General features: G+C 36.3%; 1 protein-coding gene across 1 annotated transcript in view; it reads left to right on the top strand.

Moving 5' to 3' along the window:
• The window catches only part of RYR2 (ryanodine receptor 2), a 510,734-nt gene that overhangs the window by 130,353 nt on the left and 359,836 nt on the right, over positions 1–20,545 (top strand). Inside the window, exons 12-13 of the mRNA XM_024761485.1 lie at positions 3,924–4,080; positions 16,354–16,518. Coding sequence (XP_024617253.1) covers positions 3,924–4,080; positions 16,354–16,518 — 322 coding nt within the window. The remainder of the gene's footprint in view (positions 1–3,923; positions 4,081–16,353; positions 16,519–20,545) is intronic.

The raw sequence follows: 20,545 nt of genomic DNA, 5'->3' as shown, positions 1-20,545 counted from the left end.
ATTTCTTTGATCATTGTTAGGCTTGGCATAGAAATTTTTTCATTATCAGTTTAAATAGATGCATAGAATATAACTTACAGTGTATTATAAGTAGTGACATTTTAAGATAAAATGGTTACACCACTCTTATAAAAGTATCCCATTGTCTCTAAGTTCTGCTGTGATTTAATACCCATCTTTGTTTATTTAAAAATACTTGAACATGGTCTCTTTAACAGTGAAAAAATTATATGTTACTCATCTTTCTCATTGAAATCATATTTCCTTTACTCTCCCATGACAGAATAGTACCCCAATTGGAATTTTTTTATGATTGAAAGACTTTTCTGCTCACTGTGTCATACTCCTATTCAACAACAAAAAAATGCATGTAAATTAAATTTATCTTTTATATTTTTTGTGATTATAAGTCTGTGACTTTAAAAAGTGCTTCTATATTAACCCCATTAATTCTTAATTAATTGATGATATTAAATTTCTTCTGTATAAAGTCATAGTTGATCAAATGCACTGAAATATTAAAACTTTTGATAAACATTGAACTTAAAAGTAGAATTTTATGGGAAGTGCACCTCTTAATGTGATGGACAAAGAAGAGATGACATAAAGGAAAGGGAAGAAAAGTTATAGCTTTTGTGTGCTTCATAAGTTATTCAGAGAATTTAGGGAAAAGAATTTCAAATATATACATGTATTTTTATAATTTGCCTTGTGTATTATAAAAATGACAACTTAATTAGAGAAATGAAATAGTCCAAAAAAGTGAAATTTAGAGAAGTTTTGTTGCCTTTAAGAAACGGACTCCAGTTGTGTTTTCACATTTATAGATCTACCTACCCTTCACAATTGTATGCTTAAAGAAATGATTTTTTGTTTGAGGAAACCAGGACCTAAATCTGTCTCAATTTATAGGTTTAAAAAAAAAAAAAAAAAAAAAAAGGATGAGAGCTCCTGAAAGCCCAACAAGAGTTCCTTTTTATTGTCAACAATGTTGTTGATGAACTGCAATTACATAAATCCCATTATTCAGCACGTGTTTCTATCCCGTGGTCTTAATTCTGTTCCCCTGCTGTTGACTAATGTTTGAAAGGGGGACGTTTGGAGTTTGTTTTAACTTTGAATTTGGTTGACTGATATATAGAAAGGGCCTGGGCCTTCTTCAAATAATGGAGATGAAAGGGGGTACTTTATCACCGTGTGTTTGTAGCTGTGCCTCTCAGAATCCAGATGACAGTAAGGGGGCTTGACAGCCAAGGCAGATCAGGGACTTTTTCAGCCATTTAAAAAATTAAAGAGAGGTGTTTTGATTCTACTCTATGACCCTTGATGTATATCTACAGTAGGAAAGTAGGAGGTTCATATGTAAGAGATGTAATTATTTAAAAAAAAAATTTTTTTTTAGATTTTGTTGCATCTTTGACCTACTTTGGCCTCACTGTAAATTAGATTGCATTTAATTTGCATGTGTTATTATATGCAATGGCCACATAATTAATTTTTCTTTTTACTTAGGAAGTAATAGTCAAAGATCCTGCTTATGTTTATGACAGAACTTTATTTCCAAAGGTCAATGTTTGTATTATAATCTTTGGGATACCATATGTTTTTTTCCCTCCAATGAGGCCCCAAACTATGTATTTGTTATAATTTATGTAGTCCAGTAATTATATATTTTATATTGCTTACTTACATAACATTAGTGTTGTCAAAAGTTTTTCAGTATTATGAACATTTTAACAAGGTAAGTTTTAATTTTGGGAGTCAAATGTAATAGAAAACACATTCCTGTATTGTACCCCAGTACAAAGTTGTCAGAACACTGTAAGTAGGATATATGTTCGTTTCTGTAATGGGCATGATCACTGCAATTATAAATATGCATTTTGTATTTTAAGTAAAATTTCACTTTCTTATGTGTTATGAATTTAAAAAAAATTAACATATCATGACAGGTGACCAAATGCTCCTCATTTCTTTGAGATAATTACAAGTAAATATAGATAATACATATGGAACAGTTTTCTAATAACATGGGAAGCTGCTTTATATAACTTCTTTACTATAACTATTTTCAGTTTTCACTGAAATATTATTTTCTTGCCCTTGATTCTCCTGGGCTTTTCCTCTTTTCTTTTGGACCTGTGAGCTAAAGAAAATGTGTTTAGACTTCAGAAAGTTTGGCTGACGATTGGCCAGATTCATTCCATTTCTAACAGTGGCTTGAGAGGAGTGCTTGTGTATATGAGCCCTATTAAATAGATTTGAACATGGTATCCAGAATACCGTATAGAAATTCTGGTAAAAAGTATACACTATTACCAGACTAGAAATGCTTTAACATGCTGTTGTCGGTAAATGAACTTTAATTTCATTTTTAAGACAATACCGTGTTATTATCAGGGTTTATTGGTACATGATTATTAATTTAGTTGGAGGACTTTTCCAAAGTAATTGTGTTTATAAACATATCCATGTAAAAATGAACTTATTACAATATCATTCTACTGTTAATTTTCCAGGCTAATAGTTCAGGTCAAAAATCCAGGTTGGGAAAACAGCATAAAATTGACTTATAGTTCACTAAGATTGGTGAATTGTTTTTAAAGTGTGTTCTTAATTTGTAGAATATAAAAGTTTATAACGCTTCTTTATTAGAACTGGTTTATTAATTAATAAAGTCATATTGAAATTCTCCATACCTTTACTTTTTATTTATTTGATTCCTTACATAGTGGTAAAGCTTCTACTATAATTGTCTTTTACAAAATTATCCTTGTGTTTCTTTTGTTTCATTTTCTGTTTGCCATTGACATGTGAAGCTTCATAACATAGTACATTCTTTTTAGAGTATATCTTTCTCATTATAAAATACCCGACAGTGTCCCCTTTATACTTTTTTGCCTTGAATTCTAATTTCTCTACAATCAACTTTAGCATCACTATTTTCTTTTGATTTTGTATGCATGGTAAGTCCTTTTTATTTGTATTTTTTAAATTTGATTTTACATCATTGATAAGAGGCTGTCCTCGTTTTGCACACTAGCATGATAACTGAAAGTCACCATTATCAGAACCTTGTTTCCACTCTGAACTGTAGTAAGGGCAAGGCTCTGATGATAATGACGGCTTTCAGTTAACACAGTACTGTGCAAAGCAGGGATGGTCTGTATCTTAATTTTTCTTTTCTACCCTATCTGAAAGTCATTATTTTTAAAAGCAGACTTTAATGATCACAACTTTGCTTTTTATCTTTCTTCTGCAATCTTAGTTTATATTTTCTCTGTGTTGCATTCAATTTTGCTTTCCCGTTTTTCCTCTTGACTCTATTAGAATTTATATTCTTGGTTTGTCTTTCTTGTTCATTGGTTTTTAATGACATAATTGTTCCACATTATTAAAATTTAAAGCATAGGAAGAAGTTTATTTTTTCAGATAAATATTTCAGTTTATATATATGAGTTCCAGTTTATCATAATTAGGCATTGACTCTGATATCACTAGTTTTCAAGTCTGTGCAAATCCAAAAATAACTAGTAAATGCTAAGGTATCATTTAAACTCATAGTGTCTATATCTGTGACTAGCGATTAGAGGTTAACCTGGAACACAAGTTCTTGGTCATCTTTGCATGGAGTAGTGTTTGGTGTGGATGGTATTACATTTAATGTCGGAAGATCTTGAGTTAAACTTCGCTTCTACTTACTGTTTGCTCTGTGACATGGAATATTACCTAATCATTCTGAATAACCATTTTGTTATTTGTGATACAAAATTAATAACACCAACATCATAAGGTTTGGGGGATCATTAAAGAAGACAGTGTATGCAGAGCACCTTTGTTCATTGTCTGACACATACATTTTAATTGCTGTTTCTCCTGTCATTGTATTTGCTATTGGATCAAGTCTTAACTGTTTTTGCTAGGTGGAGTGGAAGCCACATAAGATGGGGCCAGCCTTTCCGACTACGCCATGTCACAACAGGAAAATACTTGAGCCTCATGGAAGACAAAAGCCTTCTACTCATGGACAAAGAAAAAGCTGATGTCAAATCAACAGCATTTACCTTCCGATCTTCCAAGGTAAGACAGAAATGTATAATTTTCGATTTCCTTTGAGTACATCCCTACTGCATTTTCTTTGATGTTAGAAATGCAAAAAGAAATGATGTATGTTTTACATGTATTTCCAAATTCCCATTTTCTCTTCGATGCCTTCCTCTTCAGTAAAGCCTATTTCCTAAACCACTAACACCTTCCCAGGTGTTGCACCTGGCTTACAGTTCTTTGGTTATTTACGTGTAGCACATCCATCCAGCCCCTTTTAGTTTTCTTAGATGTTGAGAGTGCAGTAAGCACAGACCTTGTGCTGTTGTTGTATAGCAATGTGATGGGCACACCAGAACGTTCACACAGATGCTCTTATATACAGACCTTTCTTCTTACGTTCTTGAATCATTTGTAAGAACAGAACCTCTAAGAGAATACTTAATATCTTTCATGAGAATCCCTCTGAACTAGATGATGAGTAGAATAGAAAAAAAAAATGCACATCAAAGTCAAGTTGGAATGCTGGTGGTGTAGCACAGCTAGGCCCACGCAGTACCTCATGAAAGATTCGTAACTCACCAACCCCGCAGTGCAATGGATTGCTAACCATGCCTCAGGACAACAGTAGATGTCCTGAATAGTGAAGTATCTCAGGGACAGTTGAAAATCACTTGTTCATTTGACACATTCCAAGCATCGATTATATGCATTTTTGTGATAATTGTGTATTTCTGTCCTTAATTAAATGAAGAATGTGAAACTTGGGCATCATGATAGGAATGGTATTAACTTACTGGATAGCTTTTTTTGTCTCAGAGATGCAAAACTTTACACCCCTGTTACAGATAAAGGTAAGTTTGAGCAAGACCAGAAGTAACTCTAAAAAGACAGCAGCCTCAGTTTACATCCCTAGTGCCACGCTCTCAGTCTTCTTGCTTTGGAGGACACAGAATGGTAGAAGATGCTTCTGATTTGCTGTATTCTCCCGAGATCTCCTGGAAAGACAGCCAGTGTAGGTCCCCATCTTTTATGGTGAAAACAGACGAAGCTGGTCAACTCCAGTGGATAATCTGAGACAGGACTGGCATCTATAATTTGTTGTAGGGACCTATAGCGGGGCTCTGGAGAGGGTACCTGGGTGGACCTCAGGTGGGCAGTTAGTTGCTCCTTGTGTCTGTAGTTGGAAAGCACAGTTGATCACACTGTGAACAAACTTGACGCTGATGGGCTTCTTCCTCAAGACTTTAACCAGGGTGGTGGGAATTTGCTAGTTTGTCCACTGATAACACCTCAGTCCAGAAAGAAAAAAAAAAATTCAACCCACCAAAGACGCATCAGTTATCTGATGGTGGAAGCCCTTTTCAAGTAAAAAAGATAGCGTAAAATGACATACAGCTTAATGGTAGGAAATCGGAAAAGTGAAAAGAAATGCACGACATCCCAGCAAAATATAATCTACCAAAATAAAATCCCAAAGAAGTAGAAAAAGCTGAACAGCCATATCACAATGAAAGATGTTAGAAAAAATTTCAATATATGGCATTTAAAAAGGAAAAATACATCTAACAAAAACTGGAGGAGAAAGAGGAAAAATGAAAGGTGCTCTGATCGCTTCCAGTGAAGCAGTGAAAAGTCAAATAATATTTTCTTAAAACTCCAAAATCAAGTAACAAATAAGATATTTATCAGTAAAAAGCCAAACACTGAACAATATTTTTATTGTAGTAAAATTTACTAAAGTAAGGTGGTGGAAGAGAAGGGAGGTTTGTGAAAGAAGGGAAGTGGACATTTATTCACCCAGGAATATTTAAGGGCTGGCTTGACCTTGGCTCAGAGCTGGGAACATGCTGACAGTGCGTGCCCTCCTAAAGCTTGTTGACAGCACTGGGAAGCAGGGCCCTTTCTTCCCTAATTTCTTGGCCTTTTAAAGATGATAATTGCTACCATTCTGTTTCTTGTAAGTCTGCCAATGAGCTGAATATTCTCCGTAACTGATCTCTCTGAGAATCAGGATCCCCATTTTACAGATGGAAAAACTAAAGGCAGGAGAGATGAGCCATTTGTCCATGTCACTTGGCTGAGCACATAAGACGATCCAGTGAACATGAGGTCACCTCTGCTCCAAACCACCAGCCAGGGTGGGTTTCAGTAACCAGGCCTGACTTCCAGGCCTGGAACCCTGGACTGGCTAGTCATTTATTCACCCCCAGGCTGTCAGGGCTGCCCCAGGGGCCTGGAGGTATACCAGGGCCTCATGTAGGGCCTCCCGGGCAGGTGCCTGACAATATTGTCTACCTGTGGTCTCCCTAGTTCCCTACTGTTGCTGGAGAAATCTGAATACTGAGTTCGTCTTTCTCTTTTCATTATTTCTGTAACAATCATATTCCCATGGTCTCCAAAAATCCTATTTTGCTATAGAAAGATGAATACCTACACGATCTTTCTCTTTTCACTCTTTGACGATCCTAATTCTCCAGGAGATAAATGGATGCCTCTAGCAAAATGGGCTAGATTATTCCAATGGAAATGTAAGTGCAAAAGAGACAAGTATGAACATATTTCAAAAATTTCTTTCTTGCATACATGCAGCCACTGATCTAGCAGTCTTCTATATAAATGTATTTTTAATGAGAGGAGTTTTCTTACAGAAATAAAATTAAACTGTGCACATTATCATTCTTTGTCATGGCAAAAAAATTGTCATGGCAAAAAAATTGGTAGGCTCAAATGTTTAACGAATAGACTTGATAGCTAAGCGGTATTAGCTGTCAGAATATATTGATCAGGAAAGATACCCATCATTATTATTATTGTTGAGTGAAGAAAAAAAACAAATTGTAATGCAATTTAAAAATCTTATTATTTTTTTACTTAAGAAAAGAAAGAATCTACACTAATCTTTTAACTTTGGCTGCCTTAGAAAGATGAAAATGGGGGAGGGGGGTGGGAGAGGGAAGGCTTGGGAGTTTGGGATTAGCAGATACAAACTATTATATAGAGAATGGATAAACAACAAGGTCCTACTGTATAGCACAGGGAACTATATTCAATATCCTGTGATAAACCATAATGGAAAAGAACATGAAAAAGAATGTGTGTGTGTGTGTATATATGTATAACTGAATCATTTTGCTATACAGCAGAAATTAACAACATTGTAAGTCAACTATACTTCAGTAAAATATAAAAAAATAAAATAAAACTAATAAAAAAAAGATCAAAATGGAAGGTGTGTGAGAGTATGAGTGCAAGGGGAAAGCATTTTCTTTAACTTGTAAAAAAAAAATCTCTGGATTATTTTGCCTATTATGATAGCTATTTTTCCTTTGTAACAGAAAAATCAGTTTAAAAATTCATCCATTGTATTGATATACTTGGACATAAGTTTTGTGCACAGTTTAAATTTATTTCTTTAGGGCTAGACCTAGAAACAGAAATACTGACTCAAAAGCTATGAATATTTTCAAAATCTCTTGATAATGGTTCTTGCTCAAAGCAATAGTTTTTGAAACATTTCCCCCCAAATATCTCTGCTTATGTTCTGTCAGTGTTAGAGTATAGTTTGCATTTGAAGAATTTTTACTGACCAGCTCCTTCTGTGGTCTCTGCTCAGAGGTTCTGTTTCTGGCTTTTGGTGATTGTGTAATGTCAGAGGTTACACTGAAAGTACAGAGACCTAGGATTCCAGCATTGCCTTTTTTAAAAAAATAAATGTATTTATTTTTGGCTTCGTTGGGTCTTCGTTCCTGCGTGAAGTCTTTCTCTAGTTGCATCGAGCGGGGGCTACTCTTCGTTGCAGTGCGCGGGCTTCTCATTGCTGTGGCTTCTCTTGTTGCGGAGCATGGGCTCTAGGCACGAGGGCTTCAGTAGCTGTGGAGCACAGGCTCAGTAGTTGTGGTGCACAGGCTTAGTTGCTCTGTGGCATGTGGGATCTTCCCGGACCAGGGCTTGAACCCGTGTCCCCTGCATTGGCAGGAGGGTTCTTAACCACTGCGCCACAAGGGAAGCCCTCCAGCATTGCCTTTTAATGAACTGTTTGGTTTCTCTAAAACTAGTCTCTGGACTGTATGGAACCACTGTAATACACAGGTTGTTAATAACCCACTGTCAGTTACCACTATGATAATTATATATAACATGGTTGAGAGTCATGAAGGTGGAAATGAAATCCAGGAAAACATTTTATTTTTATTTTCTTTAATTTATTTTATTGAAGTATAGTTGATTTACAATGTTGTGTTAATTTCTGCTGTATAGCACAGTGATTCAGTTATACATATATATATATTCTTTTTCATATTCTTCTCCATTATGGTTTATCACTGGATATTGAATTTAGTTCCCTGTGCTATACAGTAGGTTGTTGTTTATACATCCTATATATAATAGTTTGCATCTGCTAATCCCAAACTCCCAATCCATCCCTTCCCCATCCCCTCCCCCTTGGCAACCACAGGTCTGTTCTCTATGTCTGCAAGTCTGTTTCTGTTTCGTAAATAAGTTCATTTGTGACAGATTTTAGATTCCATATATAAGTGATATCATATGGTATTTGTCTTTCTCTTTCTGACTTACTTCACTTAGTATGATCATCTCGATGTCCATCCATGTTGCTGCAAATAGCATGTAATCTTTTTTATGGCTGAGTAGTATTCCATTGTATATATATACCACATCCTCTTTATCCGTTTATCTGTTGATGGACATTTAGGCTGTTTCCATGTCGTGACTATTGTGAATAGTGCTACTGTGAACATAGTGGGGCATGTATTTTTCTGAATTAGAGTTTTTTCTGGATATATGCCCAGGAGTTGGAGTGCTGAATAATGACAACTATATTTTTAGTTTTTGGACATCTTATTTTTAAAATCAGAGAATTTTCATTTTAAAATCACTGACAGAGTAGGTAATAAAGTGTTTCCTATGAAGTCAAGATAGTAACTCTATATTTCTTTCTAGAATTGCTTTTTCATTATATGTAATGTATAGTCATTTTAGAGGATTTTAAAAGGGAATACTGCAAAAATGAGGCAAGGGGAAAATTAAAATCATATACTATCCATCACTCAGAAACAACTGTATTGTGTGTATATTTCAGTTTTTAACAAATATAAACATATTTTGATACTAATAGGGCTAATTATTAAAATTAAAAATTATTCATGATGAAAAGAACAATTACATAATAAAAAAGCATTGAACTTAGAACTAACTAAACTAGAATAAAAGCACAGTCCTTAATTATAGATAAAATTGTATGTTTTAAAAATAAAATAGTTTCTATACTGTCAATATTTTGGAGAAGATAGTATAGCTCAACAGTTTCTTTCATCCTTTTGTTAATCATCACATTTGGTCATGGCCCCTGGTCTGTGAAATAAATAATCAGATTTACATAAAGGTGTATCTGATTCTTTTTTTTTTCCCTTAGTGCCATTGACAAGTTGAAAATGCTTGCCATATATTTATGTATCTTTGCTATACTGTTTCCAGTGAAAATAATCAGTACTTATATATCCGGAAGGCAAAGACTTGTGTGTGTAAGATATTTCTTCAGTTTTGGTATATTTGAGTATACAATTAATAAATGACTATTGATTGACATAATTACTGTGTTGCAAATCAAGTTTTCATTACTGATGAAAAATTTAACTTTTAAAATTGGGATTGACATATTAGTGTATAATATGTATAAAATGGATAACTAATAAGAACCTGCTGTATTCAAAAATAAATTCAAAAATTCAACCTAAAAAAAGTCAAACTCAAAAAAAAAAAAAAGAACCCTTACATTTACAGTTGCATTCCCTTACCTATGATTGTGTGAGACTGTTTTGAAAATATATTCTTGAAACATACCTTTTTTTTTTTTTTTAACAAATCATTAAGATCATTCTTACTTAAAATTATGAGAATGGCTTTAAAAACCTGTTCTACTAGTTAATATAAGGAGCAATTGTTTTGATTGTCATTGGGATATCTTTGCACTAACGTGAACACCCACTAGCCAATCTCATCTCAAATTCAGGATTTGCAGAATAATCAACAGTTGTTGATGACTGTATATATTCAGAATAAACAGAATAAAGTGGAAGACAGTTTATAAGATCACTGATGTTGGTCCTCTTTTTTCCCCTAGCTTTATTGTGATATAATTGACATTTAATAATGTATGAAATTAAGGGGTACTATGTGATGATTTGATGCACATATATATTGCAAAATGCTTATGCTGGTCTTTTCTTGAAGAAAACATTTTATATCATGAAGAATTCGATTCATGCAGATTTTCTTAGACCTATTCTTCACTTTCTCTACTCCTAGAATTTTTAACCATTACGTTAGTGTGTTGAAATGTCAGTTTTCATCATAAGGTAGGTCTTGCCAGTCACCCACGTATTATACTGCCCCCAAGATGTCATTTTTTTTAACTTAAAATGCCCTAAAAATATTCCTCTGTGGGTGACTTCCTCCAGTTTTTTCCCTCTCACGCCCCATGAATAGAAACTTTTTGCTGCTGAAATGATGGAACACCAACCTCAAATAAGACTGCCAATGAGATTACAAGGATTATGGAGCAAATGGCAAAAATAGAAAGAACAAAATATTTTTAGGACATAGTTTTAGTATGTTGTTTTATTTGAGATTTTTATTCTTGGCTCAAAAAATGTTTAAGATACAAGTTAGGGAGACTAAGAGGTAAAAACTTACAGTTACAAATAAATAAGTCACGGGGATGATATATGCAGCATGGGGAATATAGTTAATAATATTGTAGTATCTTTGGTGACAGATGGTAGCGAGACATCATGGTGACGATTTTGTAATGTATAGCAATATTGAATCACTGTGTTGTATACCTGGAGCTAACATAGTGTTGTAGGCCAATTATACTTCAATTTTTTAGAAAATGGAGATACTGGGAGGAAATGCATCAAGATGCTAATGATGGGTATCTCTGGGAGGGATGGGCTATGGGTGATCATTCATTTTTACTTTATACTTTTAGGTATCTTTCGTTGTCTGCAGTGAACACGTATTGCTTGTAAAATTAGAAAGCAATGAGTGTCCTTAAAAATGAAAAAAAAACCAACAAAAAACAAAAATGAAAAAAAGATGAGGTGTATGGGTCAGAGTTTAACGAGAGGTAGAGCCAGCATGAGATACGTATACACGAAGGGATGTGTTACATGGACTCGCTTTCTGAGATTATGAAGCTGGCTGAGTAAGCCTGGAGTCCATAGTGCAAGTGACCTGGAAAGGAAGATTGTAAGCAGAATGGAACCCATGGGATGCACTGTTTGTAGTCACTGAGCTCAGGGAAAGCCTAAACCCTCCTTAAAGACCTCACCTGATTAAGTATGACTCACCCAGGAGAACCTCCCATTTTATTTGCTCAAAGTCAATTGAATAGGGACCTTATTTACATCTCCAAGATCTTCTCACCTTTGCCATATAACATAACCTCATTGCAGGAGTGATGTCCCAACATATTCGTTGGCTCTGCCCACACTCCAGAGGAGGGAAGTATAGTACAAGATATGAGAGGGCTTCACCTAAGGCTCTGTGACCTTGTTTCACTGCCCCATGGAAGCCCCTCAAAGACCCTCCATTACTGAATCAGGTCCAGCTGCTCGCTGCTTACAAAATCGATACTCACAAATGCTGATAGAAAGGAAACTTGCCTTTAATCAGAATGCTGACAGTCTGGGGAGATGGTGGACTCAGTGTCCCCCCAAAACTACCTCTGAAGATTCTGCTCAACCATGGAAGCCTTTAAAGGGAAACAGGGAAGTCATCTCAGTGAAGCATTGAGATAGGGGGTCAGAGTCGTCGCCATGCCCCACTGCATGCAGGCGTGTGTGCAGGCTGGTTGATTCCTCGTGATCTTTCTTGGGATACTGTCTTGTTCACACAGTTTGTTGGCGAGATTACTGACGCGGAAGCTAGGGAAGAGATCTGGTCATCTGTTAATTACTTATTCTTCATTTCTACTTCTTTGATCTATGGAAAGAACCAACGGATTAGGCAAGGTATTGTGTGATCAAACGATGTGAAAGGGGTGCTAGGGCCGGAGATGAGTAGAGCATGCGGGGCACCTGGTGTAAGGTTAGTGACAAGACAAAGGGGGCCGCTGTAGAGAGCTCTTTCCTGCAAAGAGCTTTTTCCTGGCAAAAGCTGCTGGCACCTCCCAATACAAGAAAAGTGTTAAAGCCCTTCTGGCCACAAACTCACCCACCAGAGTGTCTCCTCATGAAGTTTCTGAACACCAGGGCTAAGCAAGCTGTCTGGTGTTTTTTGCAGCTCTGCCCTGGATGGGCTAAGCTTGGCCTGGTCTGTCAGTCCCAGCAATTTCTCTGACCCTGTAGCATTTTTAGACTCGTATTTCACAGTGACCAACTATTCTGTGCCAAAATGTGGCCCCATAAAGAAGCAAATAAATAAAAATGTTTTGACCTTTTAACTCTCCTGACTTCAGCCATTATTTGTCTTAAGGAGAACTGGCTATTACCAAAAGAAACACTCCATCATCTAAGGATAAAGGCCTTTGTTTTCTTCCTATCAGCCACTTGACAGAACAATTTGGAGACATTTAAGGAAGATTTCAATGAATGCTAGAAGACTCTTTGAACCACCTTGTCCATATAATAAAAACATAATCCTATGGGACTAGTTTAAATTTCTTAGTGAGTCTACTTTATCCAATGCGTATGTATCATTTAACGAAGACAGTTGTTCAGAAGTAGTTTTGACTTAGTCACGAGCCAGTTTGGTGTACCCAATGCCAAAATATCACTTATTATTTTTCAGGCTGATCTTTTTTACTTCTGGAAGCATTTTGATACTCAGTTGAAAATTAGATTTGCCAAGCATTCGTGAGTAGGATTGTTTGAAGGCTAGGATTGGGAGTAGTTTTTTGTTTTGTTTTGTTTTTTTCTCGGAAGAGTGACTGTGGTTTTGGCAGGCAGTAAACCTTGCTCGAGTGAAACTCTGGTTTCTTTCTCTCTTTGGCAGTAGGCTGTTGCTTGTACTACTTATTTGTGCTCAGTTATTTCGGTTCCTAGCTGCTGCCATTAACTGGGCCTCCCCTGAACATGCATAGTATAGTGGTCAGCAATTTTTTTAAAAATTTTATTTATTTTTGGCTGCATTGGATCTTCGTTGCTGCACACAGGCTTTCTCTAGTTGCGGCGATCGGGGGCTACTCTTCCTTGTAGTGCACGGGCTTCTCGTTGCGGTGGCTTCTCATTGCGGGGGCTTCTCGTTGCAGAGGCTTCTTGTTGCGGAGCACGAGCTCTAGGCGCTCAGGCTTCAGTAGTTGCAGCACGCGGGCTCTAGAGTGCACGCTCGGTAGCTGTGGCGCACGGGCTTAGTTACTCCTCAGCATGTGGAATCTTCCCGGCCCAGGGCTCGAACCCGTGTCCTGTGCATTGGCAGACGGATTCTTAACCACTGCGCCACCAGGGAAGTCCCTGGGGCAAATTTTATAAACAGATTTTGTGGCTACTTTTCTTATCCAGGATTTAGCTTATCTAATTTTCTGTCTGCCTGTGAGCCCCAAACTGTGTCCTCTGATACCTCAAGTATCAATAGGGCAGCAGCTTTTTTCTGCCTGAGCTCCAGGCAGATTGGGCGGGCCATGCCCCAAGGCAAAGGCTGCTTTTTACAAATCACTTGGGTACTGTGTCTTTGGAGAGAGGTCTGCTGTTCACATTCTCTCTGCTTTTGGTCCCTCTTAAGTGCCTTCCAGTAGATTCTGAAAAATATTTTTTCCAAATTTTCTGTTATCTTTGGGAGGATTAGCCCAACTAAACCACGCCGTCATTTCCCAAAGCCAGAATAACTCAAAAGAAAAATAAATCTAGATGATTTATAAAATAAATCAAAGCGATGCTGAAACTAAAGGCCACTAATTTAGATATAGGGTAGCTAATATAGGGTTTTAGGACGATTACTATTCGCCTAAGCTGGACACTTTATTTCTAGTAATACAGACTAATTATCTGTTAGAAGCTTCTACCTGCTGTCACGTTTTCTTGACTTGGTGGTTGGTCACAGCATCTAGATGATTTTCACCTGAATTTCTCCTAAGCCTGAGCTACAGAAAATGATAGGAAATAAAAGAGGGAAAGAGCATGACTGGCCTTTATTCGTGTTTCTTCAGCAAATAATCACACTTCTTTTGTTCCTCTCTAATGTCATGTTAGCAGCTCTTCCCTGAGTTGAGGATCAGAGTAATTATGAAAACCTGGTCATCATGAAGTTTCACAATTAAAATTTCTAATCCAGAGAGAGATGTCAACTACTTCAGTAAAAAGCAAACACAGCATACCTTTGCACTTAGTAACTGAGGCTTCTCAGAGCACAATCCACAAGCCTATAAATAGACTACATACTCATTTCCTGGGATAAAAGACAAACAGAAAGAATGTTACAGGCCCCTTGTTTTATTTTGAGGAGATAATTGCATTGTTCTATATTTGCCCTAGAATTTAATTTTCCTATTTATAGGGTTGGTATAAGTAGATTAGTAGTTTGTCTGGTTTGATAGAATGAAATTGGAACGGTTTGGTATCTGTTTTATTGCAGATTCTTAGAATAGTGTTTCAAGTTATTTGCTTAATGGTCAAATCAGCTTAACTCATAATTGCATTTACTTTCTTATATGACCTTGACCCTTTTTGCATTAAGAATTGCAACTCATTTCAATTTTAATTTTCAGTTGTTGGCAGAGTGTCCGTAATTATTTTGGAGTTGCTAACTATTAGTATGGTGCAATAATACCATGAGAAATAAAAAATCTGTTTTACTTGAATTGTTCCTTTTTGTGTAACAGACATAAAATTTATTCCAACCTAATCTTCAAAAACATTTGTGTAACTGGTACTAACTTCACACGACAGTCAAATAGCCAAAGAAATAGACAAAACTTAGTAAATTTAGCAAGGAGAAGAATAAGAAACCACAAAAGGAGGTATTGTAACCAAAAGAACATTAGGTTTGTTTTTTTTTTTTGCTGTTATTTTAAGAACTCTACAGAAATTCAAGACATAATGAGTTCTTAAAGATCAGAATGAAGCATGGAGGGAAAATTGAAGGAAGAAGCATTAAAATAAATGGGGATTTAGGGGCTTCCCTGGTGGCGCAATGGTTAAGAATCTGCCTGCCAATGCAGGGGACACGGGTTCGAGCCCTGGTCTGCGAAGACCCCACAAGCCGCAGAGCAGCTAAGCCCGTGCGCCACAACTACTGAGCCTGCACTCTAGAGCCGGTGAGCCACAACTACTGAGCCCACGTGCCACAACTGCTGAGGCTCGTGCGCCTAGAGCCCGTGCTCTGCAACAAGAGAAGCCACCACAATGAGAAGCCTGTGCACCGCAAGGAAGAGTAGCCCTTGCTCTCCACAACTAGAGAAAGCCCACACACAGCAACGAAGACCCAACACAGCCAAAAATAAATAAATAATTTTATAAAAAATAAATAGGGATTTAAAAGAAACATTTAGTTGGTTTCAGAGGACTGATTGCTTCTTCATAGCATAGGGAGCTTAGCATGGCAGCCCTTTAGGAGTGAATACCTCTGTGGTCCGAGTTAGAAACTGCAAGTAGTTGAAACTGAATTATAGCCTTGATTAGTTTGCAAGAAATCATCATTATGTCTAACATCCTTATTAAGAAGGAAATCATCATCACCATTATCAATACCATTTTCATGGTCAAAATCATTAGAATTTATTGAAGTGTTTATTTTATCTCAGGCACTGCGCTGAGAACTTTGCATTCATTATCTCATGTTTTCCGATACTCTGGGGGAGAGTCTCTTGTTAGCTGTATTTACAGATGAGAAAACGGAGGCTTAAAACGTTTAATTAACTTATCCTAAAGTCACAGACGGAATAAGTGGCAGAGATTGGTCTCAAAATTGACTTTTCTATCCCTCAATCCTATGCTCTTAGTTATCAATCACAAAAATAATAATCTGGAAAGAATATGAAGCCTAAATTACTGATTTTAAGATCTCTGGTTTGGAGTTTGCCATGAAGCAATATAAAATTTTGTGTTATGGCCAAAATAATTTTCTGCCAGTATGAATAATTCAGGAATACGTTATTTATCTCTGCAATCTCGTACTTCAGTTTCCAGTAGAGGTTGAACTGCTAGCATGGAACATTTGACCATTATTATTTCAGAGGATGGCAGAGAGGTGCATTTTTCAAAGAACATTATTTACAACAAGGCAAAGTTTTTTTGATATAAACTAGTATTTTTAAAACCTTTTCTTATCTTTTTTCTCTCTCTCTCTTAGGAAAAATTGGATGTAGGGGTGAGAAAAGAAGTTGATGGCATGGGAACCTCTGAAATAAAATATGGAGACTCAGTATGCTATATACAGCATATCAATACGGGCTTGTGGCTAACTTACCAGTCTGTGGATGTGAAATCTGTGAGAATGGGATCCATACAACGTAAGGTAAGAGTATTTCAAAACAGTATTTATGGCAGTCGTTATTAATGAACGAAAAACACAAATGCACGACAAAAAGAAGCAGCTAACCCTGTCTGCCACCTGCTAATGTTTGTAATTTACATGCTAGAGGTCCAGTCCCACCCTAATAAACTCTCTGGTTTCTGTAAGTGAACAGCGCTGGATGTTATATCACTGATTTAAATACTAAGTGAAGAAATACGCTACTCTTTTCTGGATACTAGCTCGGTCTGCCTAATTCACTGTGTCCTCTGTGATGCTGCTGGGTTTGTGTGTACAGTATCTTTTTTACAATGCTCCATAATGCTCATGCGTAGAAATGTTTAGTGTTTGTGAGTTTCGTTTCTTTTATTCCCCAAACTCATTTGCGGACGTGCTCATACACTCACCTCTGAGTCCTTCACTGACATCCCATCGCTTACAAGACGACAGTTACGCCTTTTGATAGTATGTGACGCCCTTCCTGACCTGCCTCCCATCTGTCTCTGCCCCATTCTCCTATTCTTTGTCCAGTCTCTAGGTGTCTTCAGGTTCCCCAGCACACCAGCCACTTACAGCACATTCCTTCCAGTGCCTCAAAGAAACGTGGCTTTTCCACATCTGCGGCTTTGCACATACCATTTCCTCTGTTTGGAATGCCCTTTTAAATTTCTTTTTTTCCTCCACCCAGTTCCTATCTATCCCCCAGGGGTTAAGTTTAAAGATGATCTTAGATGTTCTTCCTATCTAAGTTCATCTAGTACACCCTCCTTTGCGTTCTCATAATATTTGTATATTATTAAATTTTATATACACTCTCTGTGCTATTTTATTTACTAGGCTACATCTCTCTCTCCCTCTCTAATTTGTGAGCTTCTTTATGGCAAGTACATAGCATTGATACTAGATTGTTCACATTTCATGTTTTTACACTGCCATGTAACAGTACACAGAATCAGATAATGGGATAACTGTTATTTCTATAATAGACCTTGGAAGGGAAGTAGTGGGGAAGAAATGTTTATTTTCAGTAGATTTCCTAATCGTAACATATACACATTCCAGTATGGATTGTTCAAGGTTATTGCTATCTTTTTAGAGTGACCAGTGCTGATATTAGTGGAGTGGGAAGCTAATCCTGCTTTGATGGAGTTGGGCTTAAGTGCATCCCTGTACCACCTTCCTCAGAGCTTTGGATGGAGAGCCTGGGGCAACTCTCCCGCAGACCCGTATAATCGTTATAATATGATCGCTTGTCTTTGGGGTCTTTGATCTAGGCTCATAAATTTAAATGTGTTTGTATTCAGTATTTGTGTAGCGTTCATTCTGTCCCACGACTGAGCCTCGCTGTTTTTAACTTTTTATCATGGAAATTCAAATATATGCAAAGAGAACAAAAGGGTACAATGGACCCTGTGTATCCATGCATCGGTCACCTTCAACACCATCAGTGCTCTCCACTCATTGCATTTATCCCTCACCCTGTTGTCATTATTATTACTCCACTCTCTTATTCCTTAACCATGGATTAAAGTCAGAGTGGGACTTACATTCTGCATCATAGGCTAACAAAGAGCTTGCTTTATAGAAGAATTTGACAGGGGTGTTGAGAAGCTAACCAGTCTTATTTCCATTAGTAAAGTAACATGTGAAACAGACTTTATAGGCCATAGAAGAGATAATCTAACACCATCTCTACTGTAAATGTATTACTACTTCTAGAACCATCTGTTATATTAAATCTTTATCGAGAGACCTCAGTGTGGTCATGACAGGTGAGGACTTCTCAGTCTAGATCTCCTAATTTTTATACACTTCCCAGTTAGCTAGTATCTTCAAATCATTTTATTTTTCGAGAAAAGCATGTTGGTGGTATATTCGCCAAATCGTTACATATTTGAAACTGACGTTCTGTTGTTGTTTCATATGAGTAAAACCTTGGTTAGCTCAAAAAATGTCTGAATCACTTTTCATAGGTTTTCTGTATCCCGCTTAGTGTGGGTATTCATGTTTTGCTGCAGAAATATAAATTCATTGATTATGCAGTGATGCACGTACCATACTGGGTGTTCCGCATGTGCGGTTTATACATTGTATTACATTAAAAAAAAAAACCCTGAAAACTCTGAATTATGAAATGCATCTGTCACCTAGGATTTTCTAAAATTTATTTTATGGAAGTATAGTTGATTTACAATTTTGTGTTTGTTTCTGGTGTACAGCAAAGTGATTCAGTTATACATATACATATATTTTTCTTTAAGGTTATTGACTATAGTTCCCTGTGCCATACAGTAGGACCTTGTTGTTTATCCATTCTCTGTATAGTAGTTTGCATCTGCTAACCCCAAACTCCCAATCAATCCCTTCCCCACCCCCTCTCCCCCTTGGCAACCACAAGTCTGTTCTCTATGTCTGTGTCACCAAGGATTTTTAATCAGCACATGTAGGTCTTTTAAAACTGACGGGAGAATTGTGCAGCGTATCTTTGGCCTCCTTTTCTTACAGTTGTAATTTCTTTCTCAGGAGCACAGCTAGTTTCTCTCCTCCAGGTCAGCTGTCTTCCCCTTTGGCATTCCTGTCGTTCTTACCCAGTCTCTGCATTTTGCTTCTCAAATGTGTCCCCCAAATCACTCACTTTGTTTTCTTTGATGCGGTTCTGTTCCTTAATGTCTTTCCATGTCTTTGAAATTTTAGTTTTCTTGTCTTTTTCGTTATCTCACCCAGGTCACTTTTTATCTCAGCTTGCTGTCTTTTCATCTATTCTGGTTGTTCATCCCAGTGTGACTTCTTATTGCGAATTTTCACAGAAGTTATGCCTTCTTGCATCCTGTGGACAATTGAAATAGTTTATATATTTAAATAATATCCTGCTATTTCTATTTTATCTGACTTTTTAAAAAATTAGCAATGATTGCTAAATTTTATCCGTTGAAGAGAGAAAAAAATCATGTTTTAGTGTCTTTTACTTTGTTGATAAATAGGTTAATAGACATCATGATATTGAAGAATCCTTACATTCATAGACTAAACTCAGTTTGACCTAGTTTATTATTCTTTTGAAATCTTATTAGATTCTATTTATGTTTAATTTAGAATTTATCTAGAATTATCATATATATTCACTTTATATATTAATTTTTCTTTGTTTATGGGTACTGAAATTTGAATTTCATACAGTTTTCAGGTTTCATGAAATATTCTTTTCTTGGTCTTTTTTCAGCCATTAAAACTGTAGACCATTCATAGCTCACAGGCTATATAAAAATAGGCAGCGGTCGTAGTTCACTGACTAGTCTACCATGAAGAGTATCATTTCTTTGAAGGTTCATTAGAGCTCACTTGTAAAACTGTCTAGTCCTATAATCTTTTAAAAATTGGATCTTAAATTTCCTTTCCAATCTCTGTTTAATAAATTGGTATCCTCAAATTTTCTACTTTGTTGGGTGGATTCCTTTTGATGATTTTTAACTTGCTGGGAAGCCATCCTTGTTCTCTGGAGTAGTCAGTTTTGTTCTTAAATTAAAAAAATTTTTGGCCATTAAGTTCCATATAGCATTGTCTTATTATCATTTTATAATTTTAATGTCTTTTGTATCTTATATTCTTTTCTCTGTGTTTTTTTCTTTCTTTCCATTTTATCCTTAGCCTGGTTTGTGAGAGGTTTAACTATTTTATTTATCTTCTCAAAAAATAAACATTTCGTGTTTATTCATCCGTTTCTCGTATTTTATTTGATTTCTAGTTCATTAAATTCTCTTTTCATCTTCATTAATTCCCCTTTTCTATTCAATTTGTTTTTCTTTTTTAGAGTCTTAGAGTAATACGTTCCTTCACTTTAGTCATTTTTTTCTTTGTCAATGAAGGCATTTAAGGCTACAAAGTTGACTTTGAATACAGACGTATCTGTCTCATTGATTTTGGTATTAGGAGTTCCTCTTTACATTGCTTTCTAGGTAGTTTATGATTTTAGTTCTAGTTGCTAATTTTAGTTCAGTATACCTGATTAAATGTCCTAGAAACATCTTGCTGT

This window comes from Neophocaena asiaeorientalis, unplaced genomic scaffold (genome assembly GCF_003031525.2).
Source record: "Neophocaena asiaeorientalis asiaeorientalis breed wild unplaced genomic scaffold, Neophocaena_asiaeorientalis_V1.1 scaffold166, whole genome shotgun sequence".
NCBI lineage: Eukaryota > Metazoa > Chordata > Mammalia > Artiodactyla > Phocoenidae > Neophocaena > Neophocaena asiaeorientalis.
This window is presented reverse-complemented; position numbering and strand designations above follow the sequence as displayed.